Source organism: Anas acuta, chromosome 2 (assembly GCF_963932015.1).
Source record: "Anas acuta chromosome 2, bAnaAcu1.1, whole genome shotgun sequence".
Lineage (NCBI taxonomy): Eukaryota > Metazoa > Chordata > Aves > Anseriformes > Anatidae > Anas > Anas acuta.
Window position 1 is genome coordinate 79,289,772 of NC_088980.1, and position 20,122 is coordinate 79,309,893.

A 20,122-nucleotide genomic window follows, 5' to 3' on the forward strand; every position below is an offset into this window, starting at 1 on the left:
TTTCACTTGTTTAGTGAGCAAAAGCCCTGAACTGTTCTTGAGACTCCAGAGTGGCACGAGTAAAGCCTGTAGCCTCGGTGCTGGTTACTAAATCAGTTAATTCTTTTTTTCATGGTTGACTTGAAAGCTGGAATGTTTGCATTTTGCGGCTTCTCCAGCAGCTTTTACTTATTTTTGACCTCGTGTTCACCACTACTTCTTGCGCTGACTTGACTACTGAGAAATTCTCCTTGGAAACGTCATTTCTCTAGGCCCTCGCTTCTCCTGCTTGGAGCACTCATCCTGTGTTTGCGCTTGACTTTGAGGAAGCTGTGGGACAGCTGTCCCACCACAGGATCACCCCAGGTTTCAAAGCAATGATGCGTCTTTGGCTGAACTCTACAGTTGTCTTCAAGATAGATGCAGTATTGTGAGTTTTAGGTTTAGGTTCAGGATTTTTAAGCCCCTTCTCTAAAATAGAGGAATAGGAAGGTATTTTATTCAAAATGTTTCTTTTTCTTTCTTTTCTTTTTCTGACTAGTACCCCTCATTAACATTAGCTGGCTTACCCTAGCCTCCTTTTTATTATTTTATAGTTCTCCCTCTAGTGATGCATTAGTCATTGTTTCTGCACAGTAGCCTTTTTTTCCCTGCAGCAGTAATTTGATTGCAGGATTTCATTTAGTTTCCGTCTAACTCTGTTCCAAACTTCTGCCTCCAGCATAGCACAGCTTGTTCAAAAGCTGTGATAACTGGCCGTGATTTTTCCTTATTTTCTTCTCCCATCTTCGCACCAAAATAGCAATAGAGAGCACAGCATTCCCATGCTTGTTGGAAGGCTTTGTAAATATTAAATGTATTTACAGCCTGTACTTTGGGGTTAAATCCCATTGATACGAGATCCAAAGGCAATAATTAACATTTTCACGTTGAGTTTTATTCAGTGGCATGAGTTTGATCTGGCCGATACTGAAGGTTGTGTACCAGTTAATTGAAAGAGCTGGGGAGGGTTTTTAAGAGTCTTCTTGTGTTAAAACTTTGTAACCTGTTCAGCACTTAATGCATTTTCTGTCCTTGTTTCCTGGCTGGGGGAGAGCAAAATGCTTTGAGGTGAGAATACGTTGGGCAATGCATTGGCACCTACTCTCAGAGATCACTTTCATGAAATGAAAATGTCCATAGGTGCAGCTTTGCTTCCATTACTGTGTTACATAAAAGCCTGCTTGCAGAAATAAAGGACTTGAGAGTTAATGAAGGGAAAATTAAGTCTAAATAAAATGTACTGGCATAAACCGTGCCAGAGAATAAACTTCCTCCCATCTATCGGAACCCAACACAGATCTCTTCATTCATCCATTTACTTGCCTTTAGGCATACCTCCAGTGGTTGTTAGGCAACCATAATAGCGTTGCTGAACATGCAGGCTGGCTAATTGGATTGTCCTCTTCTCGTATGTGGGATTTTTTTTTGTTCAAACAGCCTTTTTGGTCATTTCTAATAAAGCAAGCACATGCAGGCTATTTCTTTGACTGACTAGATAAATCAAGGGGATTTCAAGAGTTCTGAGACATGTCGAAGACAGAATTTTGGAATTAGTGTGACATCCCAGCGAATAGTACCTAATGAAAACCCTAAGGATTTGCCTCATTTGCTATAGAAGTCTTGCTAAATATTGCTTTAATTCAGTACACTTTTTCCAGTTCTGTTCAAACCAACCTATTCTGACGTTTTTGGTTGAAAGGCTGTATCCATTTGCACAAATGGAGCTGAACTGAACCACAAAGATGTACTGTTCAAATTGGTTGAAAAGTTCCTGCACCTTGTAACCAGTGTTACTAGGGTGGTCTTAGCAGCAAGGAATGTGTTCAGAGATACAGCCGTGTTTCAGTACGGGGACCTCTTCAGAAATGACATATATCATACGGATGGCAAGGTCTGTTCTGTGTTACTTGTAGACATTTAGTTCAGGAGGTCCTGTTTCTCCCATGCCAGCTTCACGAGTGAACTCTTGCAAGTGGTGTTGAACTTGAGTGTCTAGAAGTTTCCATGCTTGTTCTGAGTACATAAACTAAAAATGCACGTTATTTTTATTTAAGTAACCAAACTTACCTTGTATTATACCAGGTTGCCTTGCAAAAATTGTCTTATGCTCCACTTCTTTCTCTTTTTTCTTATTTCTTTGTAGATTCACTAAGTTGAAGAGCCTTAACCTCTCCAATAATAATTTAGGAGACTTCCCACTGGCAGTCTGCAGCATCCCAACCCTGACTGAACTCAACGTGTCCTGCAATGCCCTTAGAAGTGTTCCAGCAGCTGTAGGCGAGATGCACAAGCAAGTACTTTCTTAAAACTTAACATACACTGCCTGATAATAAAGGCAACCAATGCTTTCATGACTCTGTATGTAATCTTGCTGTGAAAAGCGATTTAAACTTAACTGCGTTGTGTCACAGCAAACTGTATTGTACATCTGTATTGCAGCAGTTGTGAGCTGCAGGTAGAGAGGAAGACACACCCTTTGTGTCTGGAAGCTCTTCCAGTCCCCAGTATTTGACACAAGGATCACCTTTCATGGTGAAGAGGATGTTTAAACATCCTCGATTATGTGCTTCAGTCATCACACAAGCCACAGTTGTGGGTGGAGATGTTTGAAGATGTGATGTTCCTACTAGCGTGGCCTGCGTTTCATAGTTACCAAGGCTTTTAATTGCTCAGTATTTTATGTAGCAGATGTTAAAGCAGGTATTCCTTTTGTTTTTATTTCTTCTGCCTTTTTGTATATTTTATTTCACTGTAACCACAGCAGGTTTGTGTGTTTATAGGAAGGAAATGGGATTTAACAGGTCACTCACTTTCTTCGTTCTCCCTTTCCCTCCCCTGCCTGTAATAGCTTGCAGACATTTTTGCTCGATGGTAACTTTCTCCAGTCCCTTCCTGATGAATTGGAGCATATGCATCAGCTCAGCTATGTGAGTCTGTCCTTCAATGAATTCACTGACATTCCAGGAGTGTTAGAGAAGCTGACTGCCATGGATAAGCTCTGCATGTCAGGAAACTGTGTGGATACCCTCAACTTACAAGCATTAAAAAGGATGCCTCATATTAAACACGTGGACCTAAGGTAGGTATTTGAAAATGGGGCAGAATAAGTGAACCTAAATCATTGGTGTTGAAACAATTTCTCCTGTGGCATAATATCCCCTGTGTATGAATCCATTGTGTTAATCCATTGAACCATGGACTGTGCTGTTAATTCACAGTACTTGCAGAGACTTCACACTCTTCTTTGAGGAAGAGGTAACGTGTAGGGGAGTTGATGGCTAGGAAAGTGAGTTTTGGAGGAAATTAATATTTACACCAAGAGTTCAAATGAAACAGAGCCTGGGACACCGGTGACTCCTGCATTTTTAGTTGGTGCCCTATCATCATAATATAAATGATGGCCCCTGACCCCAAAAGCTTCTATTTGAAATATTACAGATGTGTAAGATGATGGAAAGGTAAATTGAGAGGACAATAATAAATGGCTTAATGTTCCCTGGTATGTTACAAAGCCTAGTCCACAATTAGTATTTTACCAACGCTTTCAGCAGATTGTCAAGAGATCCTTATTGCAAATGGCTCTGGTCCGTGGTGATTCTTTCTTCTTACTGTCCTTGGACAAACCAGATTCAGCAATTAGCTGAGTGAGGCTCAGCCTGGACCCTGAGGTCCAAATAATAATGAATTTTGGACCTGTTCAGTTAAATTAAGCTGTTGAACCTAAAACTTAGTGTACTGTACTGTTGCGTAGCTGTTAGACTTTAGATTCAAGGAAAGGCCAGCGTAAGTATGTGCTGGTTAAGAAAATGGCTGAAATAGATTAATGAATTCTTAAGTGCATTTGGTGGGGTTAAAACGTGTCTGTGAGTTTGTGTGTTAAAAGACGGAGACAGCGCCCATACAGTTTTAGATTTTTTTTTGATTCGCTTTCTCATGTCCTTCGTTAAAGTTCAATATTTAATTGATGCAGTTCACCATTGTGCAGTGAAAGGCCATATATTATGAAAGTATAAAGCCATAAAAGCAGGGGTGTAACTTCTTCAAGGTGTCAGCCACCTGATTCTAGAGCCTGATATCAATAGTAAGGAGAAGCATAGAAGGAAAAATAAGAAACTTTGATTTTATCCCTAAATTATCTTTTTTTTTTTTACCTTTCTAGTCAAAAATTAAACCGTGTATGTTTTAGTTCATTTTGAAGATGTTCAGAGACATGCATGAAGCGCCTTGCGTTTTTAATCACTTTTTCTTTTTTACAAGCAGTTGTTTGAGGAACAGGGGACAGGAAAAGAAGCCCCTGATCACACAAGGGAAACAGAAGCTTTCACATCCTAGGCCCATTGTGGCATTGTGGTGTTGCTTTTTTCAAAGATCTTCTGCTTCCCATTTGTGTGGGGTCTGAAGGTTGTAGAAAGCAAAGGGAATCTTGAAATCTACACCAGCTATTTCAGTGGTTCAGCTTTTAGTTAATGTAAGCAGTACCGATCGGGGTTTCAATAACGTTAGCTTTTGGCCTTGGAGTAGAGATGCTGTGGTTGAGATAGCCTTCAGTTCCAGCTGTGCAGTTTATAGAGCCCTTTCATTGTCTGCCGCATCCTTTCTGCACCAAGCAGTGAACATTAGTTCTTTGTAAAGCTGCCCTGGCTATTTCATGTCAAATATGTTTGTAAACTGTACTTGCTGTACTGTGAAGTGCTTTGCTTTAGTGAAATCAGAAGTAAGCACTGCCTTGTAAATTGCAAGCAGAAAAAAAAAAAGCCTGTGATGGCAGAGGGGGCAAATTCCCTGATTTATTTTGATGGAAAAATGGAGTTACTTTGAAAAATATAAAGCTGTTATGCAGAGGACAACTTGTGAAGGAATGAGCAACAGCAAAACCTTAGGTGGGTGCCCTCATCCTCACTAGGGAGGCATAATGGGCCAACAGAAGCTGATAGACTGATTTTTAGTGTTCTGGTCAGATCTGAGAATTTGAAACTGAACTCTTTGAAGTGCCCGGCCATCTCAAATATTGCTGTTACAAATAGTACTGTTTTGCTTGTAACTTCCCCAGAAATTGCTGACTATTGGCAGCTTTAATGCACTGCAGTGAAGCTGTGATAAAACCTGTTCTCTGATGGCCTCGTCTTGGGTTTTTGCTTTTTCTTTCAACCCCCTTTTTCAGGTCTCTGAATCTGCTCACCATGGAATATGGTGAGGTGAGGCAAGTATGGGAATTCATAAATCTCAGTTTGGCCTTTCAATAAGACAGGAGACACCAATATTTGCAGATTTCTCATGTCTACCAGACCTTTCCAGCTGGCGCTCATGATATACCTGCAGTTTTATTTTCTTTTCCATACTGTCAGGCACAAGTAACAGCCAGATCATCTTTTATTTTTACAGACACAATAAAAATACTTACCTTCTTGCAGAGCTTTTTATCAGTGTTTTTCAAAGTAGTTTAAAAGGAACTCAGCGTCATCATTTCCTTGTCATAATGGATAAAACAACAGAACCAATCCGTCTTGCTTTTAAAAATCACTTGATGTAGAGAAAAATACGTACAATCAAACTTGATCAGAACCTAGCTTAATCCAATGCAACCAATTGTAGAGTGAGCATTAGTTTGTCGGCAGGGTCCTGTCGTGTAGCTACATTTAATCTCCCTTTTTGTCTGCAAGATTAAATTCAATTAGGAGATTGGAGGCTGCTGAAACAGACTTCCTGCACCATGTGACCCAACTGGATCTCAGAGACAACAAACTTGGAGAGCTGGATGCGACAGTTTTTAACAACGTTGAAGTGTTACACTGTGAACGGAATCAACTGGTAACTCTCAAAATCAGCGGATATTTTCTTAAAGCCCTGTATGCTTCCTCGAATGGTAAGTGTGTTTCCAGGGCAGCTGTCTTGTCAGACGATTTCTGGGTTTCTGTAACTGGTTCTCAGTGGGATGCTTACGGAGTACAATGCAAGTAGTTGAGAGGAGTCAGGAGGCGCTTGACACGACTCCAGGATAAAAGCTTTACGTATGGTGTATCATGACTTTTGAATAATACTGTGTTACTGATTTGGAGCTCTCAAAATTGTGAAATCTTAAAATTTGGACCAAAATTCCCCTCTTTGTCAGCAGGGAGGGGTCTTGAAGTTGTCTTTTTTTGGGCTATATTAATATGTTGCTTTACCAAGGGTAATAAGGAATTTATTGCTTCTCTCTGGACTTAAAGTTTGAACAAGTGTCCGTTCTTGAGACAAACAAGAACTTTATATTTTTGCTACTACTTTTAGGTACTCGCTCTGGCCAGAAAGCTACAAATTCTATAACAAGTAACTTCATTTGCATTGTATAATAAAAATTACGTGGCCTTTTCCAGTTGAATAAGCCCTGTGTTCCATTAATAGGATTTGTTTAATCTGTCTGTAGAAGCTGCTGTTACTTAAAATACTCAGTTTTCACCACCATTTTTATTGTTTGGAGTAGTTTGGCGTGGAATAAACAAAACACAAGCTCAGAGAGCTGTGAATTTGCTGAACAGTCTGCGCTGTCTTTAAAAGGCTGTCATCCTAACGATATCCAGGCCCGTGCCTTCATTAAGTATTCATGCCAGGATCTTTGTAGCTAAGAAAAGTGAACATAATCTGAGCATGTGCTGTGCAATGTGAGCTGAGAACCCAAGTTGGTCTGGATCTAGCAAGCAACAGCATGTTTGGTTGGATAGCCGGCAGGAAGAGCAAGGCACTCTTCTTTGCACCCTCAGCCACTGTGTTTTAATCTCCCTTCTTTGTTTGTACTATTGGTGACCCGGTGAAAAAAGCAGAGTACTGCCTGTTCTGGCTAAAGAAGACAAAGTAGGGTGACAGAGGTGAAGTTACACCTCTGGGACAAAAATGGAGAAATAAAAATCTGCTGTGAATTTTAATTCTCCGTTTTCTCTTTTCTGTTCAGTTATGTCGTGTCTGTCACAGCAAGTACAACCTGATGCGGCTAGCATACTCGGATATAATAAAGAGGAAAAAAAGGCCCAAACCTTGAGAAGCTCTTCTAGTTTAGTGACTGACTCAGAAAACTATGGGTGTTAGCTGCTTGAAATACTTTGTACAGAACAGCAAAATTGAAAAGCTTTATCATTACGTGTTTATTTTTCACCCCCTAGAACTTGCTCACCTTGATGTGTATCCAGTTCCTAATTACTTGGCTTATATGGATATTTCTAGGTAAGAGTCGTTTACTTTTTTTTTTTTTTAAACATAATGAAGTTTATGGAATAAGAAGGTTCACTGTGTTTTACTGAGTGGAAGTGGAAACAGGAAATGGACCTTGATGCATGAGAGTGCTGATTCTCAAAGTCAGTCCTTGGGCTTTTTCCTACTGGCCAGCTCTTCCCTGTTTCCTTTTCATTTATTTTTATTTATTTTTATTTTTAGCACTAAAAGCATTATGTGCCTTTACAGTTATGGGAAAATAATTGTCCTGTTTTAAAGATTTCCTGTTTTATACAGCCAATGCAGGATTATTCAACCGTGCACCAATATGAGACATGTAGAGAAGTTCCTTTTTGGACTTCTGTATCAGTCCCAGTGTAGGTGACAGTCTGTTAGTCTGCTCTCCAGTTGTGCAGCTCCTGCAGCTCATCGTTGTCCACAGCCCTGGCTGTCACAGGGATGTCTGCAGTTGCCATTTGAATGTATCCAAAAATCTCAGCTTCAAAAGGGAGGTAGGGTAAGGAAAGAAATGCAGAAGAAGCTGTTTTAATTTGTGGCTTTTTGGGGGGAAAGCATTTTATACGTGTGCTTAATGTCTCTCTTAAGTAAGGAATTACTCATCTGCATATAGTAGTGGTGTAAGTTCATTCATTAAAAAGCCTGCTTAATGCACTCTTAACTGTTCAAGGTGATTGTAGCAATTACTGAGTTAACCTGGGTTAGTGGCCATCAGCTTCAAAGTTTCATTAACCATGAGTTACTCTTATTGTGCACCTAGATGTAACATACAGGTGTGACTAAATAAGTGCAAATTGTTTTAAGTGCACTTTGTAAAGCTGTGTTCTCCGTGTAGTTATACATGAAAATGGAGCAGAATGTGTGGTGTTGATCACAAAATCATTTCTGTGCTTTGATGGCATTGTAACTGAATGGATGGGGTGTCTTTAGCTTCTAGGCACACTTGGAATTGGGGAAGTGCCTGATCATGATTTGATGCCCAGGTTTGTATCTGCATATGCTAACTTTACATCTGGATTATGGCTTAGTAAACCTCCCGTGTTCTTTATTCATAGAAATCGCCTGGAAAGCCTACCTGAGTGGGTATGTGACAGCAGAAAACTGGAAGTGTTGGATGTTGGCCACAATCGGATACGTGAGCTGCCTGCCCGGTGAGTCTTGCAGACCTGTTGCAAGATTTGGAGCAGGATAAGCAATTCAGAAATAATTGCTGATTCAGTGTTTAGCTTGTTCCAGTGATTGCCAGCCCTGTTTTATCTTCTGTTTTGATTTTATTTTTACCTTGTGGGGTGTCATCATACCGCAAGCTTCCATCCAGCCTTTTTTCTTTTCCTTTTATGCAAAGAAATCATTGCCTTTGAACTCAGGTTGGAAATTTTGAAGCTGTTCAAGGAGGAAAGCCCTTCATTTTTAACACTGAATATTAAATATTTACAACCATAACTTTGCACGACAGTTTAGAGATCCAGGAGCTGTGACTTATTTCTATTTCAGCGGTGCCTAGATTCTCTGCCTCATAAGCTCCATTTGAGTTTCAGATAAGAAAAAGGTTTGAGAGGAGAAAGTAAAGCTGCATAAAGCAAGTAAGCTTTTGCAAGTAGAGCAATTGCCTTTACTACAAGGATGATCTTCCTTCTAGGAGTCTGAACTTTAAATTGATAAAGTAGTAGGAAAGCAAGTGAGTAGGAAGGAAAATAGTTGTTTTTAAATAATGAAGGGCTGTTAGCAACTTCTGTCTAGAGAGACCCAGTCAGGTGGTGGTATTGAGAATTTTTAAGTGAATTTTTAATTGAGAATTTTTAATTTTTATGTACAGAGCTATTGAAAATTGTGGACAGCTGCTATAATGATGAGCTATTGAATATTTTCCTTCCAAAGCTATAGAGAACAGAAGAGCATCAGAAACAAAAAAGAATAGTTTTGTCTGGGTCTGGAAATTTAGTGTTGGAGATGGGAAGAGAATAGATATCAGAAATATGGGCAGAACAGGATGTGAGGAGACTTACTGAGCAAGTTAACTGTTTAACATGCAGACTATTAATCCCTCTGTTTTTTCCACACAAAGTGAAACTTGCACCTACTCAGAAGTGGGGGGAGCCAAAGTTCATTTGCCTTTCATTTGCACTTCATAACAGCAAGGAATATCAAGTCATACCGGATATCTTTGGGAGATTAATGATTAGCTTGAAATTAGGTACAGTCAACATCCCACTTGTCTCTCCTGCCATCTTATCGTTAACCTCAGGAAACAGCTTATCTTTGAAAGCTCTTCTTTGTAGTATGTGTCTAGATAGCTTAGCTCCTAATAAGTCAGCTCAGTTTTAGGGCCCAGTTCAAAACACAGGCTTTGAACATCCATTAATCTTTAGAAAAACTTGGGTCTGGATTCAAATGCAAATGGCTCGGGCTTACAGTAAGTATAAAAAAAAAAAAAGTGCGCAATAAGTGGACTCGTGCACTGTTTCTTGCTTCTACTTCTGTATAGAATAGCACTCTGAAAATCTGTCAAGTAAATGAACAGCACTTTCTTAGGAGAATGCTTGCAACCTGAACCACTAAATGTTCAAGCCTTGACCAGCAGTATCCTGGAAGGCTGAAGGTTGCATCTAATCTAAACAGACTACAGCTGAGGCTGTTTGTATTTGCTTCTTAAACAGAAAAGCAGCCTTGAAGCCCGAAAGTTGAAGCACTTTCAGATAAAGGACTGTGTACTAATATTTCCATCAAAGAAAATGGGAACAATGTACACTGTTGGACTGTAATGCAGCCATTTCTGCTTTAAAAGTACTGAAAAACAACAAAAAGGGTACTTAAGTCTCAGCAGAGTAAACTCATTACCATAAAACTGACATTGCCAGAGAATTCCCCAAAGAAAATGTAAATCCTTCAATTAAAGGTTGCCAAAATGACCTTGCTGCCACCAATGAGCAGATGTTTGTATGTGTTTTTGTTTCTTTTTTTGTCCATTTTTGAACAGATCTATTGGTATGCAACATGGTGCTTTGTTTTTAAAACAGTTGCTTACTGAAGGAATTGGTTGAGTGTTTTCACTAAATCATGTTTTCTCCCAAGATGCTGATGCTAAGCGGCATGCCTGCCCTTAGAAATTTTGATGCCATCAAAGCTTCCAGTGGGAGTCAGGCAAGTGGGAAAGCTGCCCATAGGGAAGAGAAGTCCTGGTGTCCTGGTTCCCTACCCAGCCGGAGAACCAAGTGTCCCAGGCTCATCAGGAGCTTGCTTGGTTGAACGCTGGTGGTTCAAGGTTTCTTCAGGGAGCCCAGTTCCTCTGGTGCTTGTGTAACTTGAAAACAATGTGAAATCACTAAATGTGATATTTTTTTTGGAGGTGTTCTCATCTAACTCTTCTTTTTTCCTTTAATGTTTGATTTGATGACACTGGCCAGTCTTGATGAGGAGAGTAAGTAGAATAGAAAGGCAAATCCATAGAGAGATTTTCAAGTAAATGCAGAAAGAAATAAAAAATGGTCAAATGCCAAACATGCAATAGATATGCTTATCACTGGATGATAAATCTTTTTACCCTGTGTTGAGTCTTCTGGAATGATATGGCTGGCTGTTGACCTGTCTCCATGGTCATAGTGCAGATGATCGAGCCAACTGAGATAACTGTTAGTGCTGGCACACAGATACACAGTATGACTCTATCTGTCAAGGGGAAAATAGTCAGCATACTCCATTGATTATTTTGGCACAATAATCTAATGACCCCTGATGTAGTGTAGGGAAGGGGGGGGGTTCTTTATGTGTATGTAGTTCATTGTAACAAAGGGAAGGAGATTTTTTTTCATTAATGCTGAGTAATTTGAAAATCTTTGATTGAAACTGGTCAGCAATATGCACAGGCTCGCCGGATTAAATGGTACAGTAGCAAGATTGTAAGACGGGTGGCAGATGAAGAAAGAGCTTTTTTTTTTGTAATTTATTGAAAGGGCTTTCTCTTCAAAATAAAGACTTGTTCCTTTTTTGAGGTCTTTGAGTGCGGATTTTTAAACTCCTTACTGAGTTCTTTGTACAGCAAAATTTAGCTTTAGTATTTGATTAAAATAGCCATTCTTTCCTTTCTCCCTGTATTGCTCTTTTCTTCCATCTCTCCCACTATATCCCCACCTCCTGCAGAAATGGAGCAGGGGGATGGGACCGTGGGTCATCTATCATTTGTAAAAGCTCAAGAAAGGAAAGCCGATTAGATAAATTTCATTCACTGTAGAACTGGAAAGGAGGCTTTATGCTAGTCTGGTATTAAGGGAAAAGGAAAACGGGGGGTGGGGAATTGCATTGGATTGAATCAGCACCTGATGAATAAAGTACAGTGAAGTTTGTGGGGTGACTGGTGCTTTCACCCACACTTCTTAAGTTCTTCAGCTATCTTGAGGAATCCCATAAGTGCCATTTCTGCAGCCATTGTTAGTAATTACCTACTTCATAGGCGTGTTTCAATATTCACGTCTTATGCACTGCAATAAGATAAACCTTTCTCGCTCCTTTCCCTCCTTAATCATCCTTAAGTCTCCTTCCCTGTCTCTGAGCAACCTTTTTAAGAAGTTGGTGGAGAGTGGGAAGATGTTCTCAGAACCGTGCGTAACTAATACCGGGTCTGCTAATCAGTTGGCTGAATCACTTGCTGGTAATGAACTGTGATATCACACTTAAATTCCCAAAGCAAATCTTCAGCTGAGATTTTTATTATTTTTGGTGTGTTTTCTTTCTCTCAGGTTGTTTTACAATAGTAGCTTGCGCAAGCTGCTGGCGGGACACAACTTGTTAGGAAGGCTACCAGATCGGCTTGAACGAACACAAGTGGAGGTTCTGGATGTGCAACACAACCAGCTCCTTGAACTGCCATCTAACCTGCTTTTGAAAGCAGACAGGTAAATGTAAAGGAATTTGTTTTCAACTTGTGTGAGAGAAACCTTGCTTTGCGTTTTATTTCCTAGTTGAAGGGGTAATGTGAGGTTCCCCTGATTTGAAAGTTGTCAAACCTTGGGTGATAAGAACAGATGTCTGCCCAACTCACCAAAACACAGATTCTTTTTATTCTGGTTTTGTTGCCTTATATGGTTACTTTTTTTCCCCACCAAGCTCCTGCTGTACACCTACTTCTTGAAATCGAGCTGTAAAGTGAAGCGCATGCTATTTTTTACTACATACACTGAGATGAGTTAGTGGCAGTTGCTTTAAATATATATTTCTTAGGTTTGCTTGATGAAGTGTGAAAGCTTCCCCCCCCCCCTTCAGTCATAGGCTAGAACTTATTTATACCTGTCAAACAAAACAAAATCTGTGCATAAGGCTGTCAGAATAACTCAGTTATTCCTGTGTCCTTGCTTTGTGAATTTCTTATGCCTTTCAAATGTTTGTCGCTAATTTAGCTGGTGTCACCGCTTGATCTGATTTTTGGCTTCTTATTTTTATACTGCTGTTCCTTTAGTCTCAAAGTCTTCATAATCTTTCTTCCTTGATCTAAACATATCCTGTAAAGTGACTGTGATTAAAATACCAGGGATTCATAGCATCGCTGGGGTGGCGGATGGGCTTGCCACGCTTGATGTCAGTGTTCCTTGCACCTCTGCACTTCAACAAAGTGTTGTGGGATTTCTGAATATTTTAACCCATGTGTAACTTAACAGGCAGTGAAATTTTTCTGCTGTGGGGTTTTATTTCTAATCTTAACTGTGACAAAGGGAACACACAACCCCTGGGTTTCTTGAGAGGTGAAGAAGGACTGGTGATCTGTCACAGACATCACCTAGTTAAGAATAGTGCAAAACTCCTCCTTTTATACTGTTCCTACTGCCGTGAACCTCTGTTTATACTTAGAATCATAGAATCATAGAATATCCTGAGTTGGAAGGGACCCTTAAGGATCATCAAGTCCAACTCTTGACACCACACAGGTCTACCCAAGTTCAGACCATGTGACTCAGTGCACAGTCCAATCTCTTCTTAAATTCAGACAGGCTCGGTGCAGTGACCACTTCCCTGGGGAGCCTGTTCCTGAGATTCAGGGCATCAGAGCTGCGGAATTAGGTTGGTTGAGATGCTTTCTATGTAAACTTGGTTTTTGAACTGTCTTGTTCAAAGAATAAGAAGGAAATAATCTTTTAGTTGAAAAATTGGCTTCTAAAGGATGGACTTTATTAGGACAAGGTTTAGGTTTATCCCAGTATGGCATTTCAGTCTTGATTTGCTTTAAAGAAACTTTAAAGTAATTTTTGTACTTAAATTTTTATTTTATTTTAAGCTATTGCATACCTGTCCGCATTCAGCTGTGGGTAGGGTACCACCTTTGAAAGAAAAATGATTATCAGCAAAGTTGTTCTGATATTGATTACTGTTACAGTTGGGACTTTACATAAAAAAGCAATCAAAACGATCAAATGTAGCAATGCTGCTGCTGTAATAATTGCAGTTACCAGTTATGTTTCTGTTTAAATGCGATGAAAATCATATGGGAAAGATGTTTAACAGCAGCAGCTGTAATTGTCTTGTGGATGACTTTCTCAAACTCTTGTACATTAGATATTGCATGAACTTCAGAAGTCAAACCTTGTTGAAGTTTTTTCATGAAGGCTGCAAAATTAGGTCAATTTAAAATAAAACAATCCTATTTACAGGTCCCAAGTTGAAATTCCTGTCAACTTGGAAAGGAAAGAAACCTTTAAGTAAGATTCAGAAAGCTACTGGCATCTGAGAAAACAAAGAGAGCAATACTTCAGTAAATTTATTTACAAGTTGTAGGTCTTGAATGCAGATTAGTGCAATCCTGGCAGAGAGAGAATCTGGATAAAAATTCTTGGGCTGCAACTCACCTTTTTAAACTGAGCTACAGAACTGTAGACAGCTTTTTTTTCCCCCCCTCCTTTTTTCATGATGCCAAAATGAACAAGCACAGGCTAAAACTAGAACTGGGGCTAGACTTTCAGAAGTTGGCAAAATGTTGGCTGAGAAGAGGTAGAACCTAAACCTGCTTTGAATAGCATATTCAATGGCTGCTTCCGACTTGGAGACTTTTTCCATCTGCAGCTTTGAGGTGACGCAGCTTCCAAGCAGCACAGGGAATGTGTTTAAACTTCTCTACAGGTACTAACAAAACAGGAGGTGAGCACAGCTTACCCATTCTGGGATTTCATCACCACTGCAGCCTCCCTCGTTTGTGATGATGACAGAAGCAGTGAGCTTGCGGAGCTTTCCCATGTTGCCTACCCTGTTACTGCCTTTGAAGACTTGACTTAAAAATGGTTTGTCCATGCTGGTGCTCCTATTCCTGCTGCAGAAGTGGTACCTGTGAAGGAAAATAGCAGTCCCCGATGGAAGGGTTTTACGTTTGAAATTTCCTGTAGCAAACATCTTTCTCTTCACTTTGCTTTCAGATGTTTGCTTCTGTCAGCAGCTAAAGGTCTGGACCAGGGAAAGGTGTTTAGGGGTTCTGTTCGTTTTTCAGAAAAGGTGAAATGTTTCTCTTCTCAAAGCACTCCCTGGGAAGCACAATCTGTGCTGCCAGACATGTCAAGGGAATTGGGTTCCCTGTGTGTAACGTTGGACAAATCACTTTACAGAGCCCTTATCTCTCCACAAAGTGACTTATCTTCTGCAACATGAAAAGATTGGTTTATTTTGGGGGGAAGGTACTCAAGTCTATGCAGTTGGCAGATGATATCTTGTCTCGATATGAAGTCTCACGTTGTGAATTATAAGCGCTTTCTCCTTCTCAGTCCCGAATATCTGACTACGTGTCTCTGAAGTGCGTTGGGCAAATGCCAGCACAAATACTGGTGAGCTTTGACATCCAGAAGACCCGAGAAAGGCAGGGAAACCAGGGCATTGGTGCGCATGGAGGGAGTATCACTTTCACCAAAACAACAACAAAAACTGAAAAACCCCTCCGTTCTCTTCATAAAATGTATGGACATCAGTTTTGCTCTCTTAACCCTTCAAAGCCAATTAAAAAGATGGATTTTCTAATGAAGAGTATAATTTACGGTTATTTTGTCTTTTATTTTTCTTCTGTTTTAAACTGTTATTTGAGAAGAAGTGGAGGACTTTCTGTGAAACATTGCTCTGACCAAGACTGAACTTGGTTCTGTTTATTCTGCTGAAAGTATGCACATCTTGATCATGTTAGCAAGGATTTCTCTTGTTGGGTGGGGATTTTCTTGGCAAGACAAGCGCCACCGAGACAGCCAGATAATCTGTTCATTTTTCATTACCAGATGCTGCGAAAATAGAGAACTCATGCGAGTGTTATAGCTGATGGGAAAAACTCCCAAGCAGAGTCCTTAACCTTTCTCTTTTATTTTTTTTTTTTTTGCACACCTGCAACCCCACAGCCTTTTGTTTCTACTCGCTGCTTCATTTGTTGTGTTGGCAGATGCCTTTCCCGCTCTGTCCAGTTCTCGTACAGCCTTTTTGCTGCCTTCCTCGACCAGCTTGCAGCAAAACTAACAGCGTAAGGCCATGAAAGCAGTCCTACAAAATGTCCTTCGGATCAGATGGGCAGGCATTTAAGAGCTTCGCCGAGTTTAGTAGAAAAACAGTGGCAGTGGGTCAGGTGGGTTTAAAAGTGGAGAGACAGTGATGAAGGTCAAGGGTTTGCCGGTTGCCTAAACTTCCTTTCCAGTGTCTGTGGATGTTGTAGCTGTAGGCAGACCTTTAAAAGAGCCCCTGGATTATTTAAAGCTGTTATATGGTGAAGATCTGTGATCTGCCTGGATTAAACCTTGAGCTTTCTGTTGGTTTGTGGTGTCCGGCAGTGGCTAGAGTGGAGGCTAAGCCAGTGTCAGCTGTTCAGAGCCCATCCTCTAGGCTCTTTTCTGCACCATTCGTGTTTTCAGCTTTGTTCAGCTGTTCTTACCTGTTTTGATTTTGTTGTTGGTGGTGGTTTTGATCTGATTTATTATTTTTTTTGCTAGAGTTCTGGAAGGTGACCCAGTTAAACTTGTTTGATATTTGCCATTTCCACCCACTGTGGCTGCTGCCTTTTTATGCAAGGACTCATACATATCGTGGATACAACAAGAGTGAGAGAGGAAACAAATTCAAATGAATGCAGGGAGTGTTTGACGCACATACTTTGGTTGCAGAAGTGCTTACCTGCAGTTGTTTCGTTGTTGGTAGGTCAGGGTTTGCAAACAGATATATTAGAAACTGGGGATGTCTCAGTTAATGAAACAGCTGAAGATAGGTTAGAAAGTAAGAGCTGAGGTGGCAAAAGCACTCAAACATAGTTGGCTTGCTTTTTTGGCAGTTCATCAACAGGAAGGGGATTCACTTGAGTGTTTTTGTCCTTTTTTTTTTTTTTTTAAGGGAGCAGAAGTTCTTTGCATCAGTTTGCAAAAAACTTCATTGGTCTTTTTTTCCCCCGGACACACCAATCTGAAAGGTTTCTTCCTCTCACACACTTGCTACTGCAGTCGTAAATTATTTCAGGATTAGGTGATGAGAAATTGAGGGCATGTCTCTGCAGAAGGGACTGAAGAAGAAATTTTCTGTTTTGATTGCTCTGTGCTGATGGAGATCTTGGGGCACAGGCCAAACTGGAGATCCTGATTTCTCCGCGTATCTTATTTTACAGCTGCAGCATTCTTTCCAACATTTATCAATACTTCCAAGCTAAGCTCAGTGGTTTTGACTTGCTGCTGCTTTGTCGTTGGATACAGTTTTCTGTGCTGCTCTTACTAATGCTGAACATTCGTAAGCGTTTTGGAGTGCTTAAATTATTCCTGTGGTGGCTGTGTCTTAATGGCAAGCCAAGTTTGCCAAGCTACCTCAGAAGATGCTGAGGAATTGGGAGATGCTACATTAGTGACACCTAACAATTTAGCCTGTGTGTGTGCTGGAGGTAGACTTCTATGTTGAAGGGGAAAAAAAAAAGATTTTGAACCTTTTGCAGCTTCCCATAGATTTTCTTGCCCTGCTTTTGGAAGTTCAAACTCAGTTCAGAGCCCTCTGGATTTAAATAGGGAAGGCATGTGAATGCTGCATGCATATTAGGTCTGTTCTGTTGAATTAGATCCATGCCCTTGATTCTGGTGTATTCTTTGGGACAGTCTTTATTTTCTCTTGGAGAAGTTGAGTCTAGCAAGGGATTTTACTTTAATACCCCATAAAACTGAAGGTGACTCTACTCCAGCCAGAGTTCAATGTTTATATTATTACTCCAGAGAAGAATTTGCACCTTGTCAATGCTGACGAATTCTGGCATCCTCCTGCCAATGCTTTTCTTTCTTTCTTAATCCCTGACACTCTTCTAGTACTTGTTAATTCACGCTCCCCTCGCTGCATTATACTCTGGTATGTGCGCGGGCTGCTGAATTCAGGTTTTTGTAGTGATGCTGTACTTTGTTCATGAGCTTGTGGTGTAGTGTGTGGGTGGAATTGGAAGGGGAAACAATTAATTTGGGACTGAGCTTTAATACTTGACGTTCTGCTTCCATCTGATAAGCAGTACGAGTGGGATATCTTCAAGGAACATGAATCAGTTCAGGTCCGTGCACAAGAGAGAGGGGAACAATTGTGCCCAAGTAAATTTCCTCTCCTCCAGAGGGCATTTGGAAGATGTGCCTTCTGAGCTGGTGGCTGGCACAGTGCGTGAGGATGAAGAAACAGGGGAGTGGAAATAACCCGGTGGAGGACTTCTGTGTTAAATTAGAGGGAAAAACTGATGGGCAAGAATAGATTTTTTGGGCAGAAAAATCTAGCACAGAATCAACAAAGCTTTATGCAGCAGCAATCTGCTAGTTCATTCTGTCCTGTGCCCAAAGAGTGGTGTCTCTCCTTTAATCCAGAGAATATTTTGAAAAAAGGATCTTTGGAGAATGTGTGTTTTTTACCATTTTAATGTAACAGCTGGTCAGAAGGAACATGTAAATAAGCAGCATACTCTTTTCTCATGTTATCAGCTATCTTTTGAGAATTAAGCTACAGATGGAGATTACTACGTGACTACCCTGAATCTGAGTGCTGCATGCCTGTGAGTGTGCACGTGGAGGTGTTTGCTAGGTGTGGTGAAGGTGAAATACCCTGCTACCACAGGGTGCCCATTCTAGGCTGCTGGCAAGATGTTGCTAGCCACGTAAGCACTGCTAACATCAAGGCACTAAACAGTAGGTCAGGAGGCTGGGGATTTATTTCCAGTGTTGTCATATCACTCTCTGGAAGACCTGGCAAAAGGTGGGAAGGTGGAAGGATACAGGGCAACAGCTCTCCTCTCTGCTTTCCCCATTGGAGAATGTGTGTTCAAAACCTGGTTTTGGCAGGAATATGCAAATTTCAACTAGTTTTAATGCCAGTGAAGGAACAGCTTGAGATTTCTCGTTGTATTCTACCAATGTTGAAAACCTATTAGAAACAGAACGCTTCTTGATTAATTTTTCTTTTGAATTTAGAATTACTTCTCTATAGTAGATCATATCAATTCCAGCATCATCAGAACAACGTGCACTTTCTTGAAGACTTCAGCTGTGTTTTGGGATAGCTGTATTTGAGCAAACCTATGTTAGGAACCTCATAGCCATAGGATGCTCTATAGGTTATCCGTTAGGCTCCGTCTGGTAATTAAAGGAAGGTACCTGTGAACCACTGCAATTTATTCTGCTGCATCCTACAGGAGCATAAGGAAAATACAGATTCCTTTTCAAGTGGAAGATGCCTTTTCTTGAGGTTTTTCTGGTTGTGTGTTTTGGTGTTTTGCTGTTACCTCCTCGTCCCTGTCATATTCCTGGGAAAGGGCGCTCTTCCCTGCAGCCTTAAGCCTTTTTATTACTTAAACCTTTCCAGACTGAGCTGAAGATGACCATTTTCTACTGCGAGCAGTACAAAAGGCACCGTGGCTTTAATGTTAATGAAAGTGCCTTTTTGTGGAGAGAGAGGGATTGTCGTGGATATTAGAATGAAGTTGCCCAAGTAATAATTGTCTATACTTTAGCAATAGGTGTGCTTGCTGGTGTGTAATTAAGTACAGGAACTGTTGATGTGGTATGCTTCAGTTTAATAATCCAACTTTGAAAGAGCTTAATATATTTTTAGTTTATAGCTAGAGGGCAAAACTGAGCAGCCTCCTTTTAGAATAAGTAAATAATGTTAAAAACCCTTTCAAATGCTTATTCCCTTCTCTGTTAATCCTCCCTCTCCTCCCCTCCTCCTCTGGAGTTCCACCACCCCTGTGAATAATGAATGAGCCTCAGGATTAAACTGTGTCTCCGTAGTGGACTCCTCGCTCTGCGTAGAACAGCTAACCTAGTTTCAGTTCTGTGCAGCGCTGAGAGGTTTTTGCTTCTAATGGAAATATTTTTAAATCCTTTGACATCCCACGTGACTTCCCTGTGGCATGCCTGACCCTTATTTGCTGCCGAGCAAGTTGCAACCAGCTGCAACTCATGCAAATCCATCTCATTCATTAGCAGACCCGAAAGGTCAGCGTGAATTCCCGTGCACTGAGGCGAGGCGGGGGAAGAGCCATCAATATTTTATCACTTTCTCTTCAGATCGATGACAAGGACGCACATACCTTTTGTGTCCTGGTCGCTGGCCTTACGGGTTCCAGCCAGCTCATTTCTGAGTCCTGTGTCTCGAAGGCAGCTGTGACTGTTTTGCTGTTCACTGGTAGGAGCAGTGCAGCCTGATTTTCAACGTGCTCACTGCAGGCTGGCAGCCACACATTTACTTCTGTATCACAAGTTCTCTAAGGCAGCCTTCTCTAAAACAAGGAGGGAGGAAGAGAGGTCTTAATTCTCTTGAAAAGACCTGGTCATGCCAGAGTTGGTTACTAAAGGCTAAATGGCCTTATTTTTCCATTTCTTTGGGATTGCCTGTGTGAATTCTAGCTGTGGAGATGCTAACAGTATGCACCTTTCCACAAGTTCTGCAGTCACAAAACTCCCTA

At 40.7% G+C, this 20,122-nt stretch overlaps 1 protein-coding gene across 1 annotated transcript in view; it reads left to right on the forward strand.

The window, feature by feature from the left end:
• PHLPP1 (PH domain and leucine rich repeat protein phosphatase 1) overlaps positions 1–20,122 on the forward strand; it is a 128,454-nt gene that overhangs the window by 90,444 nt on the left and 17,888 nt on the right. The window contains exons 5-10 of the mRNA XM_068670903.1: positions 2,165–2,311; positions 2,870–3,100; positions 5,682–5,884; positions 7,155–7,215; positions 8,277–8,372; positions 11,955–12,110. Coding sequence (XP_068527004.1) covers positions 2,165–2,311; positions 2,870–3,100; positions 5,682–5,884; positions 7,155–7,215; positions 8,277–8,372; positions 11,955–12,110 — 894 coding nt within the window. The remainder of the gene's footprint in view (positions 1–2,164; positions 2,312–2,869; positions 3,101–5,681; positions 5,885–7,154; positions 7,216–8,276; positions 8,373–11,954; positions 12,111–20,122) is intronic.